Source organism: Gobio gobio, assembly GCF_949357685.1.
Source record: "Gobio gobio genome assembly, chromosome: 23".
In the NCBI taxonomy this organism is placed as follows: Eukaryota; Metazoa; Chordata; class Actinopteri; order Cypriniformes; family Gobionidae; genus Gobio; species Gobio gobio.
The window spans coordinates 31,691,561-31,710,690 of NC_137119.1; the positions used below are offsets into that span (position 1 = coordinate 31,691,561).

The 19,130-nt window shown below is 38.8% G+C and overlaps 1 protein-coding gene across 1 annotated transcript in view; it reads right to left on the reverse strand.

Moving 5' to 3' along the window:
* Positions 1–19,130, reverse strand: part of prkag2a (protein kinase, AMP-activated, gamma 2 non-catalytic subunit a) — a 60,225-nt gene that overhangs the window by 32,030 nt on the left and 9,065 nt on the right. The window contains exons 2-3 of the mRNA XM_079806522.1: positions 13,252–13,448; positions 6,496–6,547 (exon numbers count right to left, since the gene is read on the reverse strand). Coding sequence (XP_079662648.1) covers positions 6,496–6,547; positions 13,252–13,448 — 249 coding nt within the window. The remainder of the gene's footprint in view (positions 1–6,495; positions 6,548–13,251; positions 13,449–19,130) is intronic.

The following is a 19,130-nucleotide window of genomic DNA, read 5'->3' on the forward strand; positions in this document are numbered from 1 at the left end:
AAGTATTTTAGATTTAAGGCCCACACCATATACTATAGAGATAACAATAAAGATAGTTCACTCTAAAACATGCTGGGTTAAAAACAACCCAAGTTGGGTTGAAAATGGACAAACCCAGCAATTGGGTTGTTTTAACCCAGTGGTTGGGTTAAATGTTTGCTTAAAACAACCCAATTGCTGGGTTTGTCCATTTTCAACCCAACTTGGGTTGTTTTTAACTCAGCATTTTTTAGAGTGCATCTAAAATCATTCTCAATATTAAAAAAATAGCGGAGTCCACACCACAACTATAACGATAAAGGCACATAGAAACAATTTCGTTAGAATCACATTCAGAACGATTTTATGAGCTGCTGATGAACGGTAAAAATATTGACAGCCAATCAGAATTCATTCTGCTGTAACAAGCTTGAGCATTAAAGTGACAAACAAACACATGCTTAGAACAAACAGAACGATAATGTCCGCTGCTGTGGACGCTAATATAGTTATCTTTATAGTTATCGTTCTTGGTGTGAATGGGCCTACAATAGTACAAGACTTAGAACTACAATCCCATGAAGCATTGCAAATGACAATCAACATAAAAATCATGGATAGATATAATGGATGGATAAAACTACTGATTTAAATTAAGTTAATTTGTATATAAACAATATATTTTAATCCATTGCATATACTGATTTATGTTTTGCAGTGCATAACAGAGTTATGATTTTTTTTTAATTAATTGAATGATTGGTGGAGGGTTTTTGCAGAATTATGGGTAATGTAGTTTTTCACCAGGAATTCCAGTATTAAATACGATTATTTAAAAAAATAAAGTTCAAATAATGTGGGCTGACGGCTTCAACCGAAATATATACCATCGATTAATTCGTAACGCACAGTAGGTCTGTTTATAAAGTTTTATAATATGGACAAAATCAATGGGACTTTTTGCAGAATTGTGGGTAATGTAGTTTTTCACCAGGAATTCCAGTATTAAATACGATTATTTAAAAAAATAAGTTAAAATAATGTGGGCTGACGGCTTCAACCGAAATATATACCATCAATTAACTCGTAACTCACAGTAGGTCTGTTTGTAAAGTTTTATAAAGCCGCGTTTCCACCGCAGGAACTTTCCCTAGGAACTAGGGACTTTGGGGTGGTACTCGGTGTGTTTCGACCGCAGGAACCGAGGTCTAAGTAAAGTTCTGGGTAAAAATGTCCCCCTCAAAACGGCCCTGCTCACGAAGAAGTACTTTTTCAAAGTTCAGGAACTTTCTGGGGTGGGACTTGGGCGATGAACATGCTGATTGGTTGAGCTCACGCAGCATTTTATTTCGACCTAAAAGTCTGTTGTGGTGCGCGCAGTAAGAGTTGTTTACTATTCGAATCAAAAAATGGAGTTTAAAAAATGCAACGGATGGACCGACGATGAGGTTCAGGCTTTATTAAGTGGTTCAGGCTTTATTAAGTTTATTTGCGGAGGACGAAATCCAGTGGGCTCTGGAAAGTCGCGTGCGGTCCTACGTCACCGGACTAATCTTCACAGCACTTTAGACCGCGATGAAAACGCAGACAGCAACAAGTCTGGGGGAAAAAAAAGAGTTCCTGGGAAGAAAGTTCCTGGGACAAATTATTCCGGGTAATTTTGGTGGAAACAGGGCTAAATATGGACAAAATGAATGGGGTTTTGAAATGAATAGGAACTTCTGGAACCCATGTTGTTTTTGAAAACTGTCAGCATTTGCTATGAGAACAACAATACAACCATTTTAGTTTATGATAATCATAATTTATACAAAACAAATTATCATCCACAAATAAACCCCAAACAAATGACAAAAGAAAAGCTACACAGAAAGTCTGAGTGTTTGGATCTACCACAACCAGAGGCATGACACTTTGGCCGTTGTCCACCGTGGCTATTCAAAGAACTGAATTACTGCAGAATGAATCTTTTGTTTGTTGAAAACATTCTAGCTTTCACATGCTATTGGAGCAACACGGCAGACCACGCTGGAACTTTCTATAGCCGCATACTCCAAACCAATGCCTTCAGTCATCATTTAATGAAGGCGCTTCAAAAACTAGCACATGCTATTAATACTTCAAAAAGCAGCCTGCTCTGTGCATGTCTTTTGACATATTATTCATTATTACATTAGCCTGCAAATTAGAGTTTTAAAACATGATTTTACGGTATTGGGTCACTATTTTTTGTGCACTTTTTCTGCAGCGTTGTTTCCGGAACAATTTTTTCCATTAATTTCTCCCATAGAGATTCTTTAAAAGTCTTTGATATAATATTATAAGCCATAAACCAAGCCAACCAGCTATGAGGTGAATCATAACTTTACAAACTTTAAATTGAAGCTAAAAAGTATTTGAAAATTGGACAAAAATACAAAAGGTACAAGACTGTGTACTTAAAGGATTAGATCACTTTTAAATAAACTTTTGCTTATAATTTACTCACCCCCATGTCATCCACGATGTCCATGTCTTTCTTTCTGCAGTCAAAAAGAAATTAAGGTTTTGGATGAAAACATTCCAGGGTTTTTCTGCATATAATGGACTTCAATGGGCTCCAAATGGTTCAAGGTCCAAATGAGAGTTTCAGTACAGCTTCAAAGGGCTTTAAACGATACCAGACGATGAATAAGGGTCTTATCTAGCGAAACGATCAGTTTCTGCAACAAAACCGAGCAGTATTTATGCTATTATTTTACCTCTTAACAGACAAACGTGATCATCTCTGAGCTCCGCCATAACTTCCGCTAAGTGAGGTCAAAATACGAGCATGGTCATAGATGTATACATAGATTCCTCATTAGCGCTTGCACGGATCAGTAGAATGGGGCATCTACGATCGATATATCTATAACTACGTTCGTATTTTGACCTCACTTAGTGGAAGTTATGGTGGAGCTCAGAGACGATCAGGTTCGTCTGTTAAGAGGTAAAATAATAGCATAAATACTGCTCGGTTTCTTGCAGAAACTGATCGTTTTGCTAGATAAGACCCTTATTAATCGTCTGGTATCGTTTAAAGTCCTTTGAAGCTGCACTTAAACTGTCATTTGGACCTTGAACCGTTTGGGGCCCATTGAAGTCCATTATATGGAGAAAAACCCTGGAATGTTTTCATCCAAAACCTTAATTTCTTTTCGATTGCAGAAAGAAAGACATGGACATCTTGGATGACATGGGGGTGAGTAAATTATCAGCAAAAGTTTATTTAAAAGTGAACTAATCCTTTAAGGGCTTTTAGTGATGACAATCCCATGAGTAGTGCACTATATTGAAAGTATTCAACAGTTTTGTGTCAGTAAACATTTTTGGTATTTGAAATAAGATATAAATATAAGATGAAAAAAAAAACTAAAAATTAGAAAGACAAACTTACAAAACAATAAAAATGCTGAAGTTTAAGCTTAAGTACTAAAATTACACAAACTGAAATAAAAAGCTACAATTCTAATAAAAAACTACGCAAGCACATAAAAATGACTAAAACTTTGACTAAAATGAATATGAAAAATAAAAGCTAATTCTAAATATGAATAAATACCATAATATTATAAAATAATACTAAAATAATGCTGACTTGTAAAATAGTTTACTAAGTTGAACTGGATTGATCGGAATCATGAACAAGTTGAGAACTGGAACAACCAATTGAAAAGATTGTACTCAAAAGAAAGATTAATTTAAAAATCTGACATTGCTGCTGCTCGTGAACATGCCAAGAAGAGCTTGGGCAGATTTTCATTGAAAAATACCTTAAAATGCAGTCTGTCCCTTCTGCGAATTATTAAGTCAGTGCCCTAGTGCACACCAACACAAACTCATCTAAAAACTAATCTAAAAACACCAGCCTGAGGTTTTACAGAACAGAGATAGATATCCGTTTGCATAGGGATATGACGTGTGGGAGAAGGTTTAGAGGACTTTACTGTCACCAGTGATGCCCCGAGGAAAACCCTCAACCTGCAGCCGGCACAACCTGCTCTTCTGGAAGGTGTCTGCTCTGTTTCCCCTAAAAGGTACAACAGTTGAAGGAACAGCAGCAAAAGCCTTTATAAATAAAGGCAAGACTTACACTGCCAATGCCAGATCAGTTTGGTGTGCTCGCCTCATATTGCTAGGAAAACCTTGCCGGAGGCGAAAGCACTTCAGAGGAAAATGTCCGCTCTGAAAACAGTTTCAGGGCTGGGCCATAGCCTTCACACAGCATTCCTTTTTAAGTCTAGTTATGATTATGGGACTGATTCTTTATCAAAACTGCAACCGTAAGCTACTTTTAAAAAAATCCATTCAGGTACACATTAATAAAATGCATTTATTAATTTAATAAAAATGCTTTAAATGACGAAGCAGCACCAAAAAGAACATACACCGATCAGGCATAACATTATGACCTATAATGTGTTGTGTCGGTCCCCCTTTTGCTGCAAAAACAGCCCTGACCCCTTGAGACATGGACTCCACTAGACCCCTGAAGGCGTGCTGTGGTATCTGGCACCTCCATGGATCGAACTTGTTTGTTCAGCACATCCCACAGAAGCTCGATTGTATAGAGATCTGGGGAATTTGGAAGCCAAGTCAACACCTCAAACTCGTTGTTGTGCTACTCAAACCATTCCTGATCCATTTTTGCTTTGTGGCAGGGCACATTATTCTGCTGAAAGAGGCAGGGAATACGGTTTCCATAAAAGGGTGTACATGGTCTGCAACAATAATTAGTGAGGTGGTGTGTGTCAAAGTAACATCCACATGGATGGCAGGACCCAAGGTTTCAAAGCATCACACTGCCTCTGCCGGCTTGCCTTCTTCCCATAGTGCATCCTGGTGCCATGTGTTCTCCAGGTTGGCGACGCATGCACCCGGCCATCTGCGTGATGTAAAAGAAAACGTGATTCATCAGACCAGGCCACCTTCTTCCATTGCTCTGTGGTCCAGTTCTGATGCTCACGTGCTCACTGTTGGCGCTTTCGGTGGTGGACAAGGGTCACTCAGCATGGACAGCCTGACTGGTCTGCAGCTATGCAGCCCCATACGCAACAAACTGCGATGCACTGTGTATTCTGACACCTTTCTATCAGAACCAGCATTAACTTCTTGAGCAATTTGAGCTACGGTAGCTCATCTGTTTGATCGGACGACATAGGCCAGTCTTCGCTCCACCCGTGCATCAATGAGCCTTGGCCGCCCATGACCCTGTCGCCGGTTCACCACTGTTCCTTCCTTGCACTTTTGATAGATTCTGACCACTGCAGACCGGGAACACCCCACAAGAGCTGCAGTTTTGGAGATGCTCTGACCCAGTCGTCTAGCCATCAAAATTTGGCCCTTGTCAAACTCGCTCAAATCCTTACGCTTGCCCACTTGAGGACAAAATGTTCACTTGCTGCCTAATATATCCCACCCAATAACAGGTGTTATATATTAGGAATAAATTATATTTTAAAATATATTAAAATAGGTAAGTTATATTAAACTGTAATAATATTTCATAATATTACTGTATTCTTTATTAAATAAATGCAGCCTTAGGTAGCTTAAGAGACTTCATTCAAAAATATTCAATATATTAAAATAGTTTATTAAAAAATTACATTATATATATATATATATATGTATATATATTCTTTTTTTTTTACATACAGAACTATAATGTGTGTGTGTGTGTGTGTGCGTGCGTGTACATGTTTTTCTAGCCTGGTGCGGACTTCAACCTGACTGTAGACAGAAGGATAGCGCACCAGACGTGTGTGTGTGTGTGTGTGTGTGTTGTGTGTGTGTGTGTGTGTGTGTGTGTGTGTGTGTGTGTGTGTGTGTGTGTGTGTGTGTGTGTGTGTGTGTGTGTGTGTGTGTGTGTGTGTGTGTGTGTGTGTGTGTGTGTGTGTGTGTGTGTGTGTGTGTGTGTGTGTAAAAAAAAAAAAGAGTGGTAAAATTGACCAGTGGCTGCCTGGCTGGTTAATTTCACATCCTACATCAGATTCAAAGACTGTGCATAAAGCCTGACTGGGTTTCCCTACTTCAAACATTCTCGTTGTTTAAGTGATCAATATCTGTAACTGTAAAAGGAATAAACATATTGTGGGCATTACCCTCACCCCTGAGGGACTCCTTGACGTGGGTGAGGCGTAACCAGCCAATAGCATCATTCGACGCATCTACACCCAACAGGTTAGAATGACGAATGGGGATCCCGATACATTACTGGGATCTCCAGTGAATCCGCAAGCAGCTGGATCTGAAACCTTGACACCTTGTATAAAACCCCCATGCCATTGATGCGCCAGAAATGACCAGGTGACGAGAGGGTTCGATTATGAATGAGATTAAAATAGACTAACGTTAAATTATCTCTCTAAGTGCGAGGAATAAATTAAGTCAGCAAAGAACATCACAATGTCAAGAACATCGAAGCTGCTGAGCCAGCCGGTTCAGAAAACGAACAATCACGAGGTGAGAGACATATATCCCAAAGAGGCTTACCTTCATCCTCGAGATCGAGTTTCTCCAGCATGTCTTCAGATAAACCGTGGACCTGGAGACAGAGTGACAAGAGTCAAGCACAGACGAGGCGATCTCAGGCTGCCCTCCCGTCGCGCCGTCCACACACACACACACACACACACACACACACACACACACACACTTGCAGACAGACGGAGAGGAGACCGGTGAGATCGGAAGTTGGATGTCAGAGTTTAATAAAGATACAGTAGACGATAAACATCAGCAACGCAAACAGAACTGGTTCAGGGGGGAAATATACTAAGTGCTCATGTTTTCGGGTCCATCGGTCCTTGTGGGGACAGTCGGTGTTTGCAGGCGTGCTCCGATTGTGTACCCCGTACATCCAATGTGAAGTCAGTGATGAGAGACCCTCCCCCTCCGGCTTTTTGCAAATGGACTGTTCCAGTTTGCTGCAGTCGCGAGCCGCCAACGGTCTGACAGGGAGTGTTTTAAATCAACTATTCCGCTTACTCATTTCTTGTTATGAGCAGTAGACAATGTGCGAATATAAAGGCGAGTGGAGCCAGGCTGTCCAAAAAAACTGGCTGGTGGGTGGGTGGGGATTTTGATTCATCCCAGTGGATTGAATCCTTCGAATCTGTTCACCAAAAAGATTCATTCACTAATGACTGATTCATACAGCGACTCTTTCTGCAGGTTAATTAAAGTTTACGTCAAAGGTCTCTCAAAACACTGATTTGTTCAGTAAAGGAGGTGTATTAATTCAGTATGTCCAACCAATGAAATGCTCCATCACAGCCCGCTCTAAAAAGCTATTTGTCGTGATATAAGCGCAGACGAGAATGATTCACTGAACTAAAAGATTCATTCAACAACATTGATCTGTTCATAAGAGAAACACAAGGTGCCCTATTTTAACGATCTGAGCGCATGGTCTGAAGCGAATGGCACAGGTGCACTCGTGTTCGAATCAACTTTTGCTAGTTTTACAACGGGAAAAAAACGCTTCAGGCGCATGGTCCAAAAGAGTTAATCTCTTAATGAGTGTGTTTTGCGAGTATCATGCAATAAACCAATCGGGGTGTCATCTCCCATTCCCTTTAAAAGCCATTTGCGCTTGCACCATGGCAGATTCGCTATTTACATGGTAGAATTTGCAAGAGGAAAGACTGAACACTTCTCCAGAGAGGAATCTTTTTATTTTTCATATTTAAAAATGTTTGTGTGCTGCTGCCCAATGTTTGTCCTGTGTGTGTAACAAGCAGAGTGTACGCGCGTTGTGCACCCGCCTATAGGCGCATATTACTAACACGCCCTTTAAATAACAATACTATTGACTTTAGACCAGGTTTTTATTAGTCAATGGCGCCGTCGATTTCAGTTGCCTCAAAATAGCTTAGGGTGACCACCCGTCCCGCTTTGCGTTGTACCGCACAGCATTTTCACCCCTTGTCCCGCACGTTGCATATTGAGAAAATGTCCCGCATTTTCATCAGTCTGTTGGTTTTTAATTATCATATTAAGAAAACATGCATGCGTTCTTTTGCCTTTTTAAGAAAGCATTTCATTTATTCTTTTTGCGGCATCGTTTTTCACATATTTAACAGCGCTTCGTCAGAAGTAACATCCCGCCTTTCACAAATACAACAGCCTTTTTTTTAAATCCTATCCAATGGTTGAAAAGAAAGGAGTAAACACGGTCACTAGTAGGTTGTGACGGCTGTCAATCAAAATGTGGAGCAGTGATTCGTTCCATGTAGAAAACGAATGGATAATTCGGTAAATTGGTTATATTCTTAATATATAATATAATATATAAGACTGTCAATTAACTAATTTCATGTTGCTTTATATTTTATTTGTTCATTATTGGACTTGGTCAGATCTGATGCCTGCTGCCTTTGGGCTCAGTGATGTTGAATTTCAATGACATGTAAAATGTTACATTGTGATGTAATGGTGTTTTCTGGAAGGGACTAAAGAACAAATTATTTTTATCATCTGAAAGGCAGAATACATATGTTTTTATTAAGGTTACATAGACATTGTGTAACAGTTTCAGGTTATGTTTTAGTGTCGGTAACATGTCCCACATTGTCCCACACAAACTTAGTAATTGTCCCACATTTGGTTTGTTTGATGGTGGTCACCCTAAAATAGCTACGCACCAACAATGCGCCTGAACACACCTCGTTTTCAGACCAGCACGCCCATGGGTTGCTATTTAAACAACGGGGCGCTGGACGTGAAAATGATAACTGCGTCGGGCTGAAAAAACACTTAAACCTGCAGGGAATTTGTAAGTAGGCTACTTCACATAATAAACAACAAAAGATTCAATGTCCCGGCACGGTATGTTCATGAGGAGGGGAAGTAAATTATAATTTATATTAAAGAAACATTTAAATACAGCTAACTTCCACTATTTGGAAGTTTTTAATCATATTAGGGAATTCCCCAGGTATGGAAAGGAACCTTCAGTTTTATTTAAATGACTTATTTACATAGATGAAATGTGTGATGTTTGTGCATGGAATGAAAATGTTAGTGGCATTAGAATAGAAAGATTCCATGATTTTTCTTATGTCTAAAATGTATTTACGACTTTTTTGGAAAACTTTCCCATCACTTTAATTCCCAATTTAACATACATGCTAACCAATAGAAATTATCCAGCTCTATTACTATATTTTTCACACAACTGGGATTTGGCCTTTCCCAGAGCCACATCTGGCATGGAGGGTAATTAAATGAACTGTGCCCAAATTCCTGGCTGATGAATCGGTGGGTGTGGCTGTCTGAAAAAAACTTGAGCCCTTGTGAGAAAAACAATCTCCCAATGAATATACAACAGAAGTAAACAAACACATAACAGCCGTGAGAAAGTGTTAGTTCACAAATCAGAGGAATTAAAAGTAATGGGAAAGTTTTTTTAAAAAGTCGCAGTCGTAACTCAGTGTTAGACAGAGAGCAAGAGACATTTATTTATCAGACAGCAGAGAACATTGAAGGTGTCTGACCAGCAGTGATTCTGTTCATCTGTATTGACCCATATGAGAGCCACACTCATCACATGGAACACTATATGAGAATCGCTAAGAGTGGTTTTCATGGGTTGTTAAAGATAAACAGACGTTAGTAGAAGATTTTAAGGTGCTAATTCACAATACTGTTGCGCCACCTTTAGCTTTTTATCGGCGCTGAAACAGTACAGCATAATGAGTATTTAGTCATTATTCACTATCATCCATCTTTTCAGCTCAAACAAGCGTCCTATCGACGTAAATTTGGCACAAAACATTGGTTTTACACACAAATACACATGAATGTGTACGGTAAGCGAATAAGGCCAAGCGTGAGGGAAGGAGTAAAGATACAGTTGATTACACATCTGCGGAGTGCAGCCTTGGACCTCTGCTTAGATTAGCGGGCAGGAGGCAAGGACAACAGCATTGCAGATGGTGACTGCTGTATTGATTTTGGCTTGTGAACGTGATAAACGGTCAGTGGGTTGAGTCGTAAAAATCAGATTAGATCCATCGACAGGAACTGGTGAGTTGTGAAAGTATTGTGTGGCTACTGTACGGAATCCTGTAGATTCATAATAAATGTTGACTATATATATTTATACAGTATATTAGTGCGATTAAAACAAGTGAACAAATCGCAAATTTTTCTGTGATTAATCACACCTAATATGAAAGTTTTTAATATATTTTTTATATTGTAATAATTTCACATTTAATCTCAAAGTTAAACAACATGCATTATATTTTAAATATTTGTTTAATGGCATTTTTTATGAAAGAAGGCCCCTATCACCGATGACAATACTGCTACTGGTCTCTATGAGATAGATTTTTTTCTTAAATTTTAGCCATTCTAACATTTATTAGGCTTTAAATATAACAAATCTTAATTTAGTCAACTTAAAAAGATCTTCACATAAACCCATTATAATAAATGCCTCATTTAGCTGTGCCTTTGATATCAGGGCTCAATTTTTTCTATTGGCCCAGTAAAATGAACAAAATAATAATTATTTTTGTTGGTTTTGATCCATGTAACCTGGTAAACAGTGCATTAAGATTTTCAGTTATAGGTTAACAGGATCAGAAATATAACAGAAAGTTATCAAAAACTATAAATTATAAATTAAATATAGATAAAAAAAGTTATTCAGTCAAGAACAGTGAGTGATTTTCTCATTTCCTTTTGTACTTTGAGTATCCTTAACCCTTAAATGCATACCTCGGCTCTTTAGCGACCCGAGACGTCATTCACTACCCTCCTCCTCATTCATTTTTTAAAGTTAGACATCAACCTTCTTAGTATTCCTCAATCCATTTTAAAAAATATACAAGAAAATGATAAAATTATAATTGAATGCCTGTTTTTACACTAGTTTTTTGTCAAAATTGCATAGGGTCGCTAACGATCCGAGGTGTATAAGATTGTACGTATTTTTTTTCTGCACAATAAATGAATCTATAATGACAAAATAAGTGCAATTCAGCTTTATTCCACAAGGTGGCAATGTCTGATACACAATGATGAAGTGATGTTACACTCATAGTTACCTCAGACAGAAAACGAAACAATAATAATTATAATCTGCAAAACTTGAAACGGCTCAGCTATTTACTGCAGAGCAAGTACTGAACACATTCAGATATTACTGTCACTATCACTTGATGGTGGATCTGGTGAAGGAAGCTGTCAGTGATCAAAATATTTATTTTGAAGACGTTGAAAATGAGTTTTGAGAATATGCGTCAGATCGCGAATATGATCAAAGAATATAATCTACTGTTAATGTGTGACAAAACGTAATTTTAAGACTTTTTCAGGCGATAATGTAGTTGTTTAAAGCTCAAATCTGTGGTTTATTTATAAAAAGAGTGCCTATTTGAACATGTGATCTGGCGTTTTCGGAGTTGTGAGCTCCAGTGGATCAGCGGCGCTCCACGCTCGTTTACCCCGGCGAGAGTAGCCTTTCCTCGGCTAGTCCTTCTGCTGTCTGCTGCTGGCTCTGATGTCTCTGTGGTGTCTCGAGCTATAATTCGTCTTGTGTAGATGTAACGGCCGATCTTTGGTCTCATGGATCTATAATTTGTTCCCTGGCAAATCGTTTAGGCTAAGGGCAAAGTGAAGTTTCATTACTTTTTTATTTTTAGGCTATAACTTTACGTTACAGTTGTAGCTGACTAGCACTGACTTTGAACGTTTGACTGAATTGTTTGCTTTATTTCATGTATAGCTTATTATACCTTTTACTTATACTTTTGTATTATTGATCAAACATAAACTTGCATTTAACAAAAAAAGACTGGGTTGTGTTTCATGTCATTTAATGTTATCACAGTGATAATTATATTGTCTGAACCAGATATTAATATACAGATTTTCTCCTCATTTTTGTCACTACTAGAGCAAGCTCCTGATTGGTTAAGGCGGCGCGAGTATCCGCCAAAGTTCAGATTTTTCAACTCAGGCGATTTGCGCAAATCACACGTCAAACACTTAATTCTCTCAATTCACACCGTGTCATTCGCGCGAATCGTGTCATTCGCGCCACCTCATTCGCGCGAATAGCACCGCAGAATGTCTATTCGCGTCTTTGCATTGACTTAACATGTAGGGAGAGCGGGGCACAACCTAACTCTTTTTGACTTTCTCAGTTTGTGTAAATCCACTTGGGGTATTTATTTTTTCCCACATTAATTGCACACATGTCTAGTACAATTATGTGGTTTTGTTTCATTAATACAGTGTATGCTTTTTTCTTGATTTACCCCAAAAGAATGGAAGTGAAATGTGACAACATGCCCCATAGGTGGGGTACATTGTAACATGTGGTGGGGCACAATGTAACATGACCAAATGACCGCATAAAATGTTACCTGATATAATCAAAAAAATATCCAAGACAAACTAAAATATTTTGTCAACAAAATACAATTATTAACTTTTTAAAATAAAATAATAGCATTTTTTTAATCATTAAAAATATAAGCATTTTTGAGTTTGACTACAAACACATCGCTGAATACAGCTATACAGCATAGTTCAAAACATAATAATAATTAATAATTTCTGAACATTAACATTATTGTCATTATTCACCCTTTTCTCATGGTTTCTCAAAGAATTCATAAAAGTATAGAATGTAATGGCATATTTCTAATAGGGGCTCATTGCAACGCAGTGTTACAACACACCCCACCTGCGCAACTGGGATTTAAAGCGCGGCTCATGTTTAGATCAGCATTAAAGAACGATTTCAACTGTTAAATAACAGATATAAGATTAAAATAATATCGGATTTGTCTTATTTTAAATAAACACCAAAAACAGAGATGAAAACTAAACTTAAGTAAGAAATTTACTTTTGCTATGGTTAAATACATATTTAGTAATATCTTCCAGAGATTTTTTTATTTTGGCGCTATTTTTTCTCTAAATAATGTTGATATGGCAACTAGTAAATACACTAAGTTTTGTCATTCTGGCATGCGTGGAAAGGGTTAAAACATGAGTGTTACAACTAACCCAGCGTTAGGTTGTGCCCCGCGCTCACCTAAATCACTCGCGCGAATCGCGTCATTTGCGTCCGGTGTGAACGCACCATTAGTCTTTGTCTTTAATGTTATTTGTGCTTGTATTTGGTCATTAAAACATCCACATCCACGATCACTTAAAACGAATCACTCAACATTCATAAAATAAATGATGCAGAAAATGACTCCGCAGCCATGTCAGATCACTCACCGCACGTGAGGTAGATATATATGCTGAGCGTGGACTGTGCGCTGGTTTTGCAGTGGGCGGGCTGTGGCGCTGTCCAGTGTCGAGGGGGGAGGAGGAGGAGCGGTGCACGGTGTCATTCCGACTGACTTCCAGAAGAAACGCCGAACTCTGCTTGGTCAGTTGTGTTGGAGTGGTGGGTGATGAAGAGATCCCAGAGGCTGTGAGAAACAGAGAGAAGAAAAGACATTAGATATCTATCTATTTGTCTATCTATCTATCTATGTTGGAATTCAATTTGATGTTGCTATAATATCACAGAAATTACACACTGCACCTTTAAGCTATTATGGCTGATACTGTGTATTCTGCTATATTGTCTCACTGTACCCTTTCCCTGCCTATAAAGGATGATTTAAATCCACCTGTCACTTAAAGGTTAGGCTCTACCTGTTGTAAATTCTGATCCGTGCCTGCAGAAAAGAAGGGGCTATGACCGCAGGCAGCGTGGAGAGCAGAGTTTTTATCACCTCATTTTACACTTCATCTGCTGTTGCAGGCAGCAGATTTCATGCTGTGATTCCTCCAGGCTCTGTCCTCCATACTGCAGTCACCAGTCAGATCACAGAAAATGCTTCTCAAAAAACGACCGATATTAACAACAACACTATAGTTAGTCTGGATGTGTTTATTCGGTTACTGAGGCTGCACGATTATTCCGATACATGGCAAAGTCCCAAACATGACACATTTGTCAAATTTCCCTCAAGTGTTTGTCACGCCAATCGCCTTCGTAATTGGCTTGGCTGTTTTTGGATACATGCTGCACATTCGTTGTCCGTTAAATTATAAAATCAGTCTCATAGTGGGCCCTCTAATTGCATTTTTTGTGATTGCTTCAGCTTCCTGTTGTTTGAACGTGACCCAGTTCTGCATGCCATCCTCTCCCATGGCTGGATTCGGTTGCAGGGCCTTAGAAAAAGAAGCTTGTTCTCACAGGGTGGTGTGTGGAGGAAACTTATTGAGTTTCTGCTTTGATGAGTTGATAAGAGGAGAGTGAAATGTAGCACTGCCAGCAGAGTCCAGGATACCATCAGCAAGCCAATGAGGTAAGAATATATTTCCCACCAGAGAACAGCCAACATTACACTGTTAAAAAAAAGTCTGTAAAAATAGGGCACAATGTACTGTATAAATATGAAGGAATTTTCCGTATTGGTTTTTTACAGGTGTTTTACTTGTATTTTGAATTACACATCGCATTAGTTTGTGTTTTAAGGGTTAACGGAAATTTCCGTAAATGCTGGATAATGTCCTGCCAGAAAATACATTCTTAAATAAATCTATCTATCTATCTATCTATCTATCTATCTATCTATCTATCTATCTATCTATCTATCTATCTATCTATCTATCTATCTATCTATCTATCTATCTATCTATCTATCTATCTATCTATCTATCTATCTATCTATCTATCTATCTATCTATCTGTCTGTCTGTCTGTCTGTCTGTCTGTCTGTCTGTCTGTCTGTCTGTCTGTCTGTCTGTCTGTCTGTCTGTCTGTCTGTCTGTCTGTCTATCTATCTATCTATCTATCGTATCTGTCTGTCTGTCTTCTATCTATCTATCTATCTATCTATCTATCTATCTATCTATCTATCTATCTATCTATCTATCTATCTATCTATCTATCTATCTGTCTGTCTGTCTGTCTGTCTGTCTGTCTGTCTGTCTGTCTGTCTGTCTGTCTGTCTGTCTGTCTGTCTGTCTGTCTGTCTGTCTGTCTGTCTTCTACCTACCTACCTACCTACCTACCTACCTACCTACCTACCTACCTACCTACCTACCTACCTACCTACCTACCTACCTACCTACCTACCTACCTACCTACCTACCTACCTACCTACCTACCTACCTACCTACCTACCTACCTACCTACCTACCTACCTACCTACCTACCTACCTACCTACCTACCTACCTACCTACCTACCTACCTACCTACCTACCTACCTACCTACCTACCTACCTACCTACCTACCTACCTACCTACCTACCTACCTACCTACCTACCTATCTATCTATCTATCTATCTATCTATCTATCTATCTATCTATCTATCTATCTATCTATCTATCTATCTATCTATCTATCTATCTATCTATCTATCTATCTATCTATCTATCTACATTTACATTTATGCATTTAGCAGACGCTTTTATCCAAAGCGACTTACAACTGAGGAGTACAGGAAGCGATCCATCATGAGGAGGCAGCAAAACACAGAAAGTGCCTGAAGTACTACGTTTTGGACATCGCACAGAGCATCACACACTAGGGCAGGGAAGAAGTAGAGGAAAATAGAAGGAAAATAAGGAAAAGGAAAGGTGTTTTTTTATTTTTTATGATAAGGTTAAGTGCTCGCGGAAGAGGTGAGTTTTCAGCTGTCGTTTGAATGCTGTCAGTGATTCTGCAATTCGGATGGAGGTGGGAAGATCATTCCACCAGCAGGGAACGGTGAATGTGAATGTTCTGGAGAGGGATTTTCTGCCTCTCTGTGATGGTACCACAAGCCGTTGCTCCTTAGCTGAGCGAAGGCTTCTGGTGGGGGTGTGGAGTCGTAGAATTGAGTCAAAGTATGCAGGAGCGGAGCTCGTGGTGGATCTGTAAGCGAGCATAAGCGCCTTGAACTTGATGCAAGCAGCGAGTGGTAGCCAGTGCAGAGAGATGAAGAGTGGTGTGACGTGGGCCCTTTTGGGTTCGTTGAAGAGAAGACGTGCTGCTGCATTCTGGATCATTTGGAGCATTTCGATCGCACATGATGGAAGTCCAGCCAGAAGCGCATTGCAGCAGTCAAGCCTAGACATGACCAGGGCCTGGACGAGAAGTTGTGTTGTATGCTCTGTTAGAAAAGGTCTGATCTTCCTGATGTTGTGGAGCGCAAACCTGCATGAGCGAGCTGTCTTTGAAATGTGGTCTTTGAAGGACAACTGGTCGTCAAAGATTACGCCAAGGTTTATTCCGGGAAGAACCTAGCTGGATGGTGACGTCATGTTGTATTGTCGGATTGGCCGGGAAGACAAGCAGTTCAGTCTTTGCCAGGTTGAGATCTATCTATCTATCTATCTATCTATCTATCTATCTATCTATCTATCTATCTATCTATCTATCTATCTATCTATCTATCTATCTATCTATCTATCTATCTATCTATCTATCTATCTATCTATCTATCTATCTATCTATCTATCTATCTATCTATCTATCTATCTATCTATCTATCTATCTATCTATCTATCTATCTATCTATCTATCTATCTATCTATCAGCCTGTCCTCTATCTATCTATCTATCTATCTATCTATCTATCTATCTATCTATCTATCTATCTATCTATCTATCTATCTATCTATCTATCTATCTATCTATCTATCTATCTATCTATCTATCTATCTATCTATCTATTGTGGGTGCAAAATGCCAAGTGAAGTTGATTGATGAGCATATTTGGAAAAAAGATAAGCATTTATCAAGCATGAAAGAACGATCAAGGAATCCATTATAGATGTGCAATGAGAAACGATTAACAAGACATCCTGACTACCTCAAGTCACTGCACCAAGCCATTATCTTCCCCCAGTCGAGACCACACGGGCATGGCAATGGCTGTTGAATGAGCAAAGAGCTTATTTTATAGCAGTCAGGCATCAGCCCAGTAAACACAGCACATAATAGGAAATAGGCAGAAGGGGTGGGGAAACGTATGGAGGCTGAAAAAGAAGGGCTTCGCGATGATGTCATCAGGCTAGCAATAGCCCCTCACCCCACCCAAATGCATCCACAGGGATTTTATATTCCCATTTTCTGCACAAATTCACAGAGATCATTTACCATCAGGACCACAGAGTCACATGATCACTGCAGCAGAAAGTGTGCTGGATGTGAATGATGGGTGTTGCACGGGCAACCCATTCGATTCCCAGCTGAACAGAACACACCCAAAGGCCATACTTACAGGGCTAATCAAATTAAACTGTCCTCGTGAGCAAGACAAGTGGCATATTTATGAAACCATGTTGCTATCAAATCTTTTTAATATAATTATGGATAGTAATCAAATCAAAATATGGCTGGAGACAGGCTAAAGGCTACTTGCATCCTTGATATTGTGTTAAGTAAGATATCCAAAACCTTGTTATGTTCAATTCAAACACATATTAAGCATATAAATACCGAGGTGATTTACCTCAAACGTGATTGCTCATTCTAGAAGCCTCCATTGCATCATTAAGCTGACGTGCGCTTTTCATAAATTACCAGGACGGAATCACATTTAAAGCCTCTGAGGACGATTTAATGGCTGAACTGAGGAAGAAAGCCTATCTTTTAGCCTATTTAGCGGAATCTCAACCATTTATCGTCCTACAGAACATATTTACGTTTCATCTTATCAAATATGACATTATGCAATGAGGCCACAGATAAAAGTGTAAAGAAAAAGGTAATTCCATGCAGATGTTAGAAGAATCTTTTAGATACAAAGACACCAAAGTCTTTAAATTAAAAAAAAAAAAAAAAAAAATCGGAATAATGTGCATTGATGTATGATTAGACTAAGAATGTGTATTAAGAAAGGAAACACTGTCCATTTTGATTCTGTTTTGACTGTAGGATGTGAACTTCACTCTGTAAAGATAGCACAATCCTGCACACACACACACACACACACACTGCCGTCTACCCTTCCTCTGCTGTCATCATGACCTCCTTTGATGTTTATCCTGCAGACTAAGGTTAACAGCATTCATCCTCTGTGACCGATGACCCTTGACCCAGTGTCAGAAACGTTAACCCAGCATTGCATACTTATAACCCCGCTCACGGGCAGAACACTTACTCAGTGAGCCATGACAGGTAAATCAATATTCCAAACACAAATCTTAAACTGCACTTGATATTATTTTAAAGGTGCAGTATGTAATATTGCCAGCTAGTGGTTGAAATGGGTACTGCAGTCCAAATTCTAAAATATTGGAGAGGGACATAGTGGAGCCTATGGACAGAGAGCTTTTTAGATGGATTATTTTGGGTAGAATCTACAATCTCTGACCCAGTTTGTTTGCTGGCTTCCGCCGCTACAATATGCTGTGTTTTCCGCCAAATGGCAACCCAGGGTGTTGAAATACTATTGGGTAAATTGGCAGCGGGAGGGGTCACACATGCACATTTCAAAGTAGAATAACGGCCTGTAGCATTGTTTTTCGGATAAACAAGTAGGGTGAAATTCACCGAATATTTGTGTGTACAATCTACAAATCGGCCACAATGCTGGAAAAAAGTACACAGCAGTAAACGGGTGACACTCTAAAACATCAAGAGTGTGCTATTGACACATCCACTCACACACACGCACTTATACACACACACACCTATGAAAAACTGAGCCTATGAACAGCATTTTGAATTTTTAAAAATCACAGCTTCATCGGAAAAATATGAAACTTGGTGACTTTTCTAGCATTAAGTATGTTAACACAAAAAAAAATTGAGGGCATGATTCGAGCATGCTAAGTGGTCGTAAAAAAAATACTCCCACTTAAGCTCTTTGGTCAAAAATGACCCCCATAGGAAATGAAAAACATCTGCAAGAATACAAACATTCACAGAAAAAATCTATATTTCTAACAAACAAAAAAATATCTAAAACTTTATAATAGTTTTTGAGATTTTTTAAATATATATTCAAATCCATCAAAAAAAAATCATTAAATGTGTTCAAAACAGAACTATGGAATTCTCAAGCCTCTCCATAGCGACCTCTAGTGATTACACCCATGGTTGCATGATTTCTTAAATAATTCCAAAAGAGGGTGCTAATCTGCCTTCAAAAAAATATTTTGAA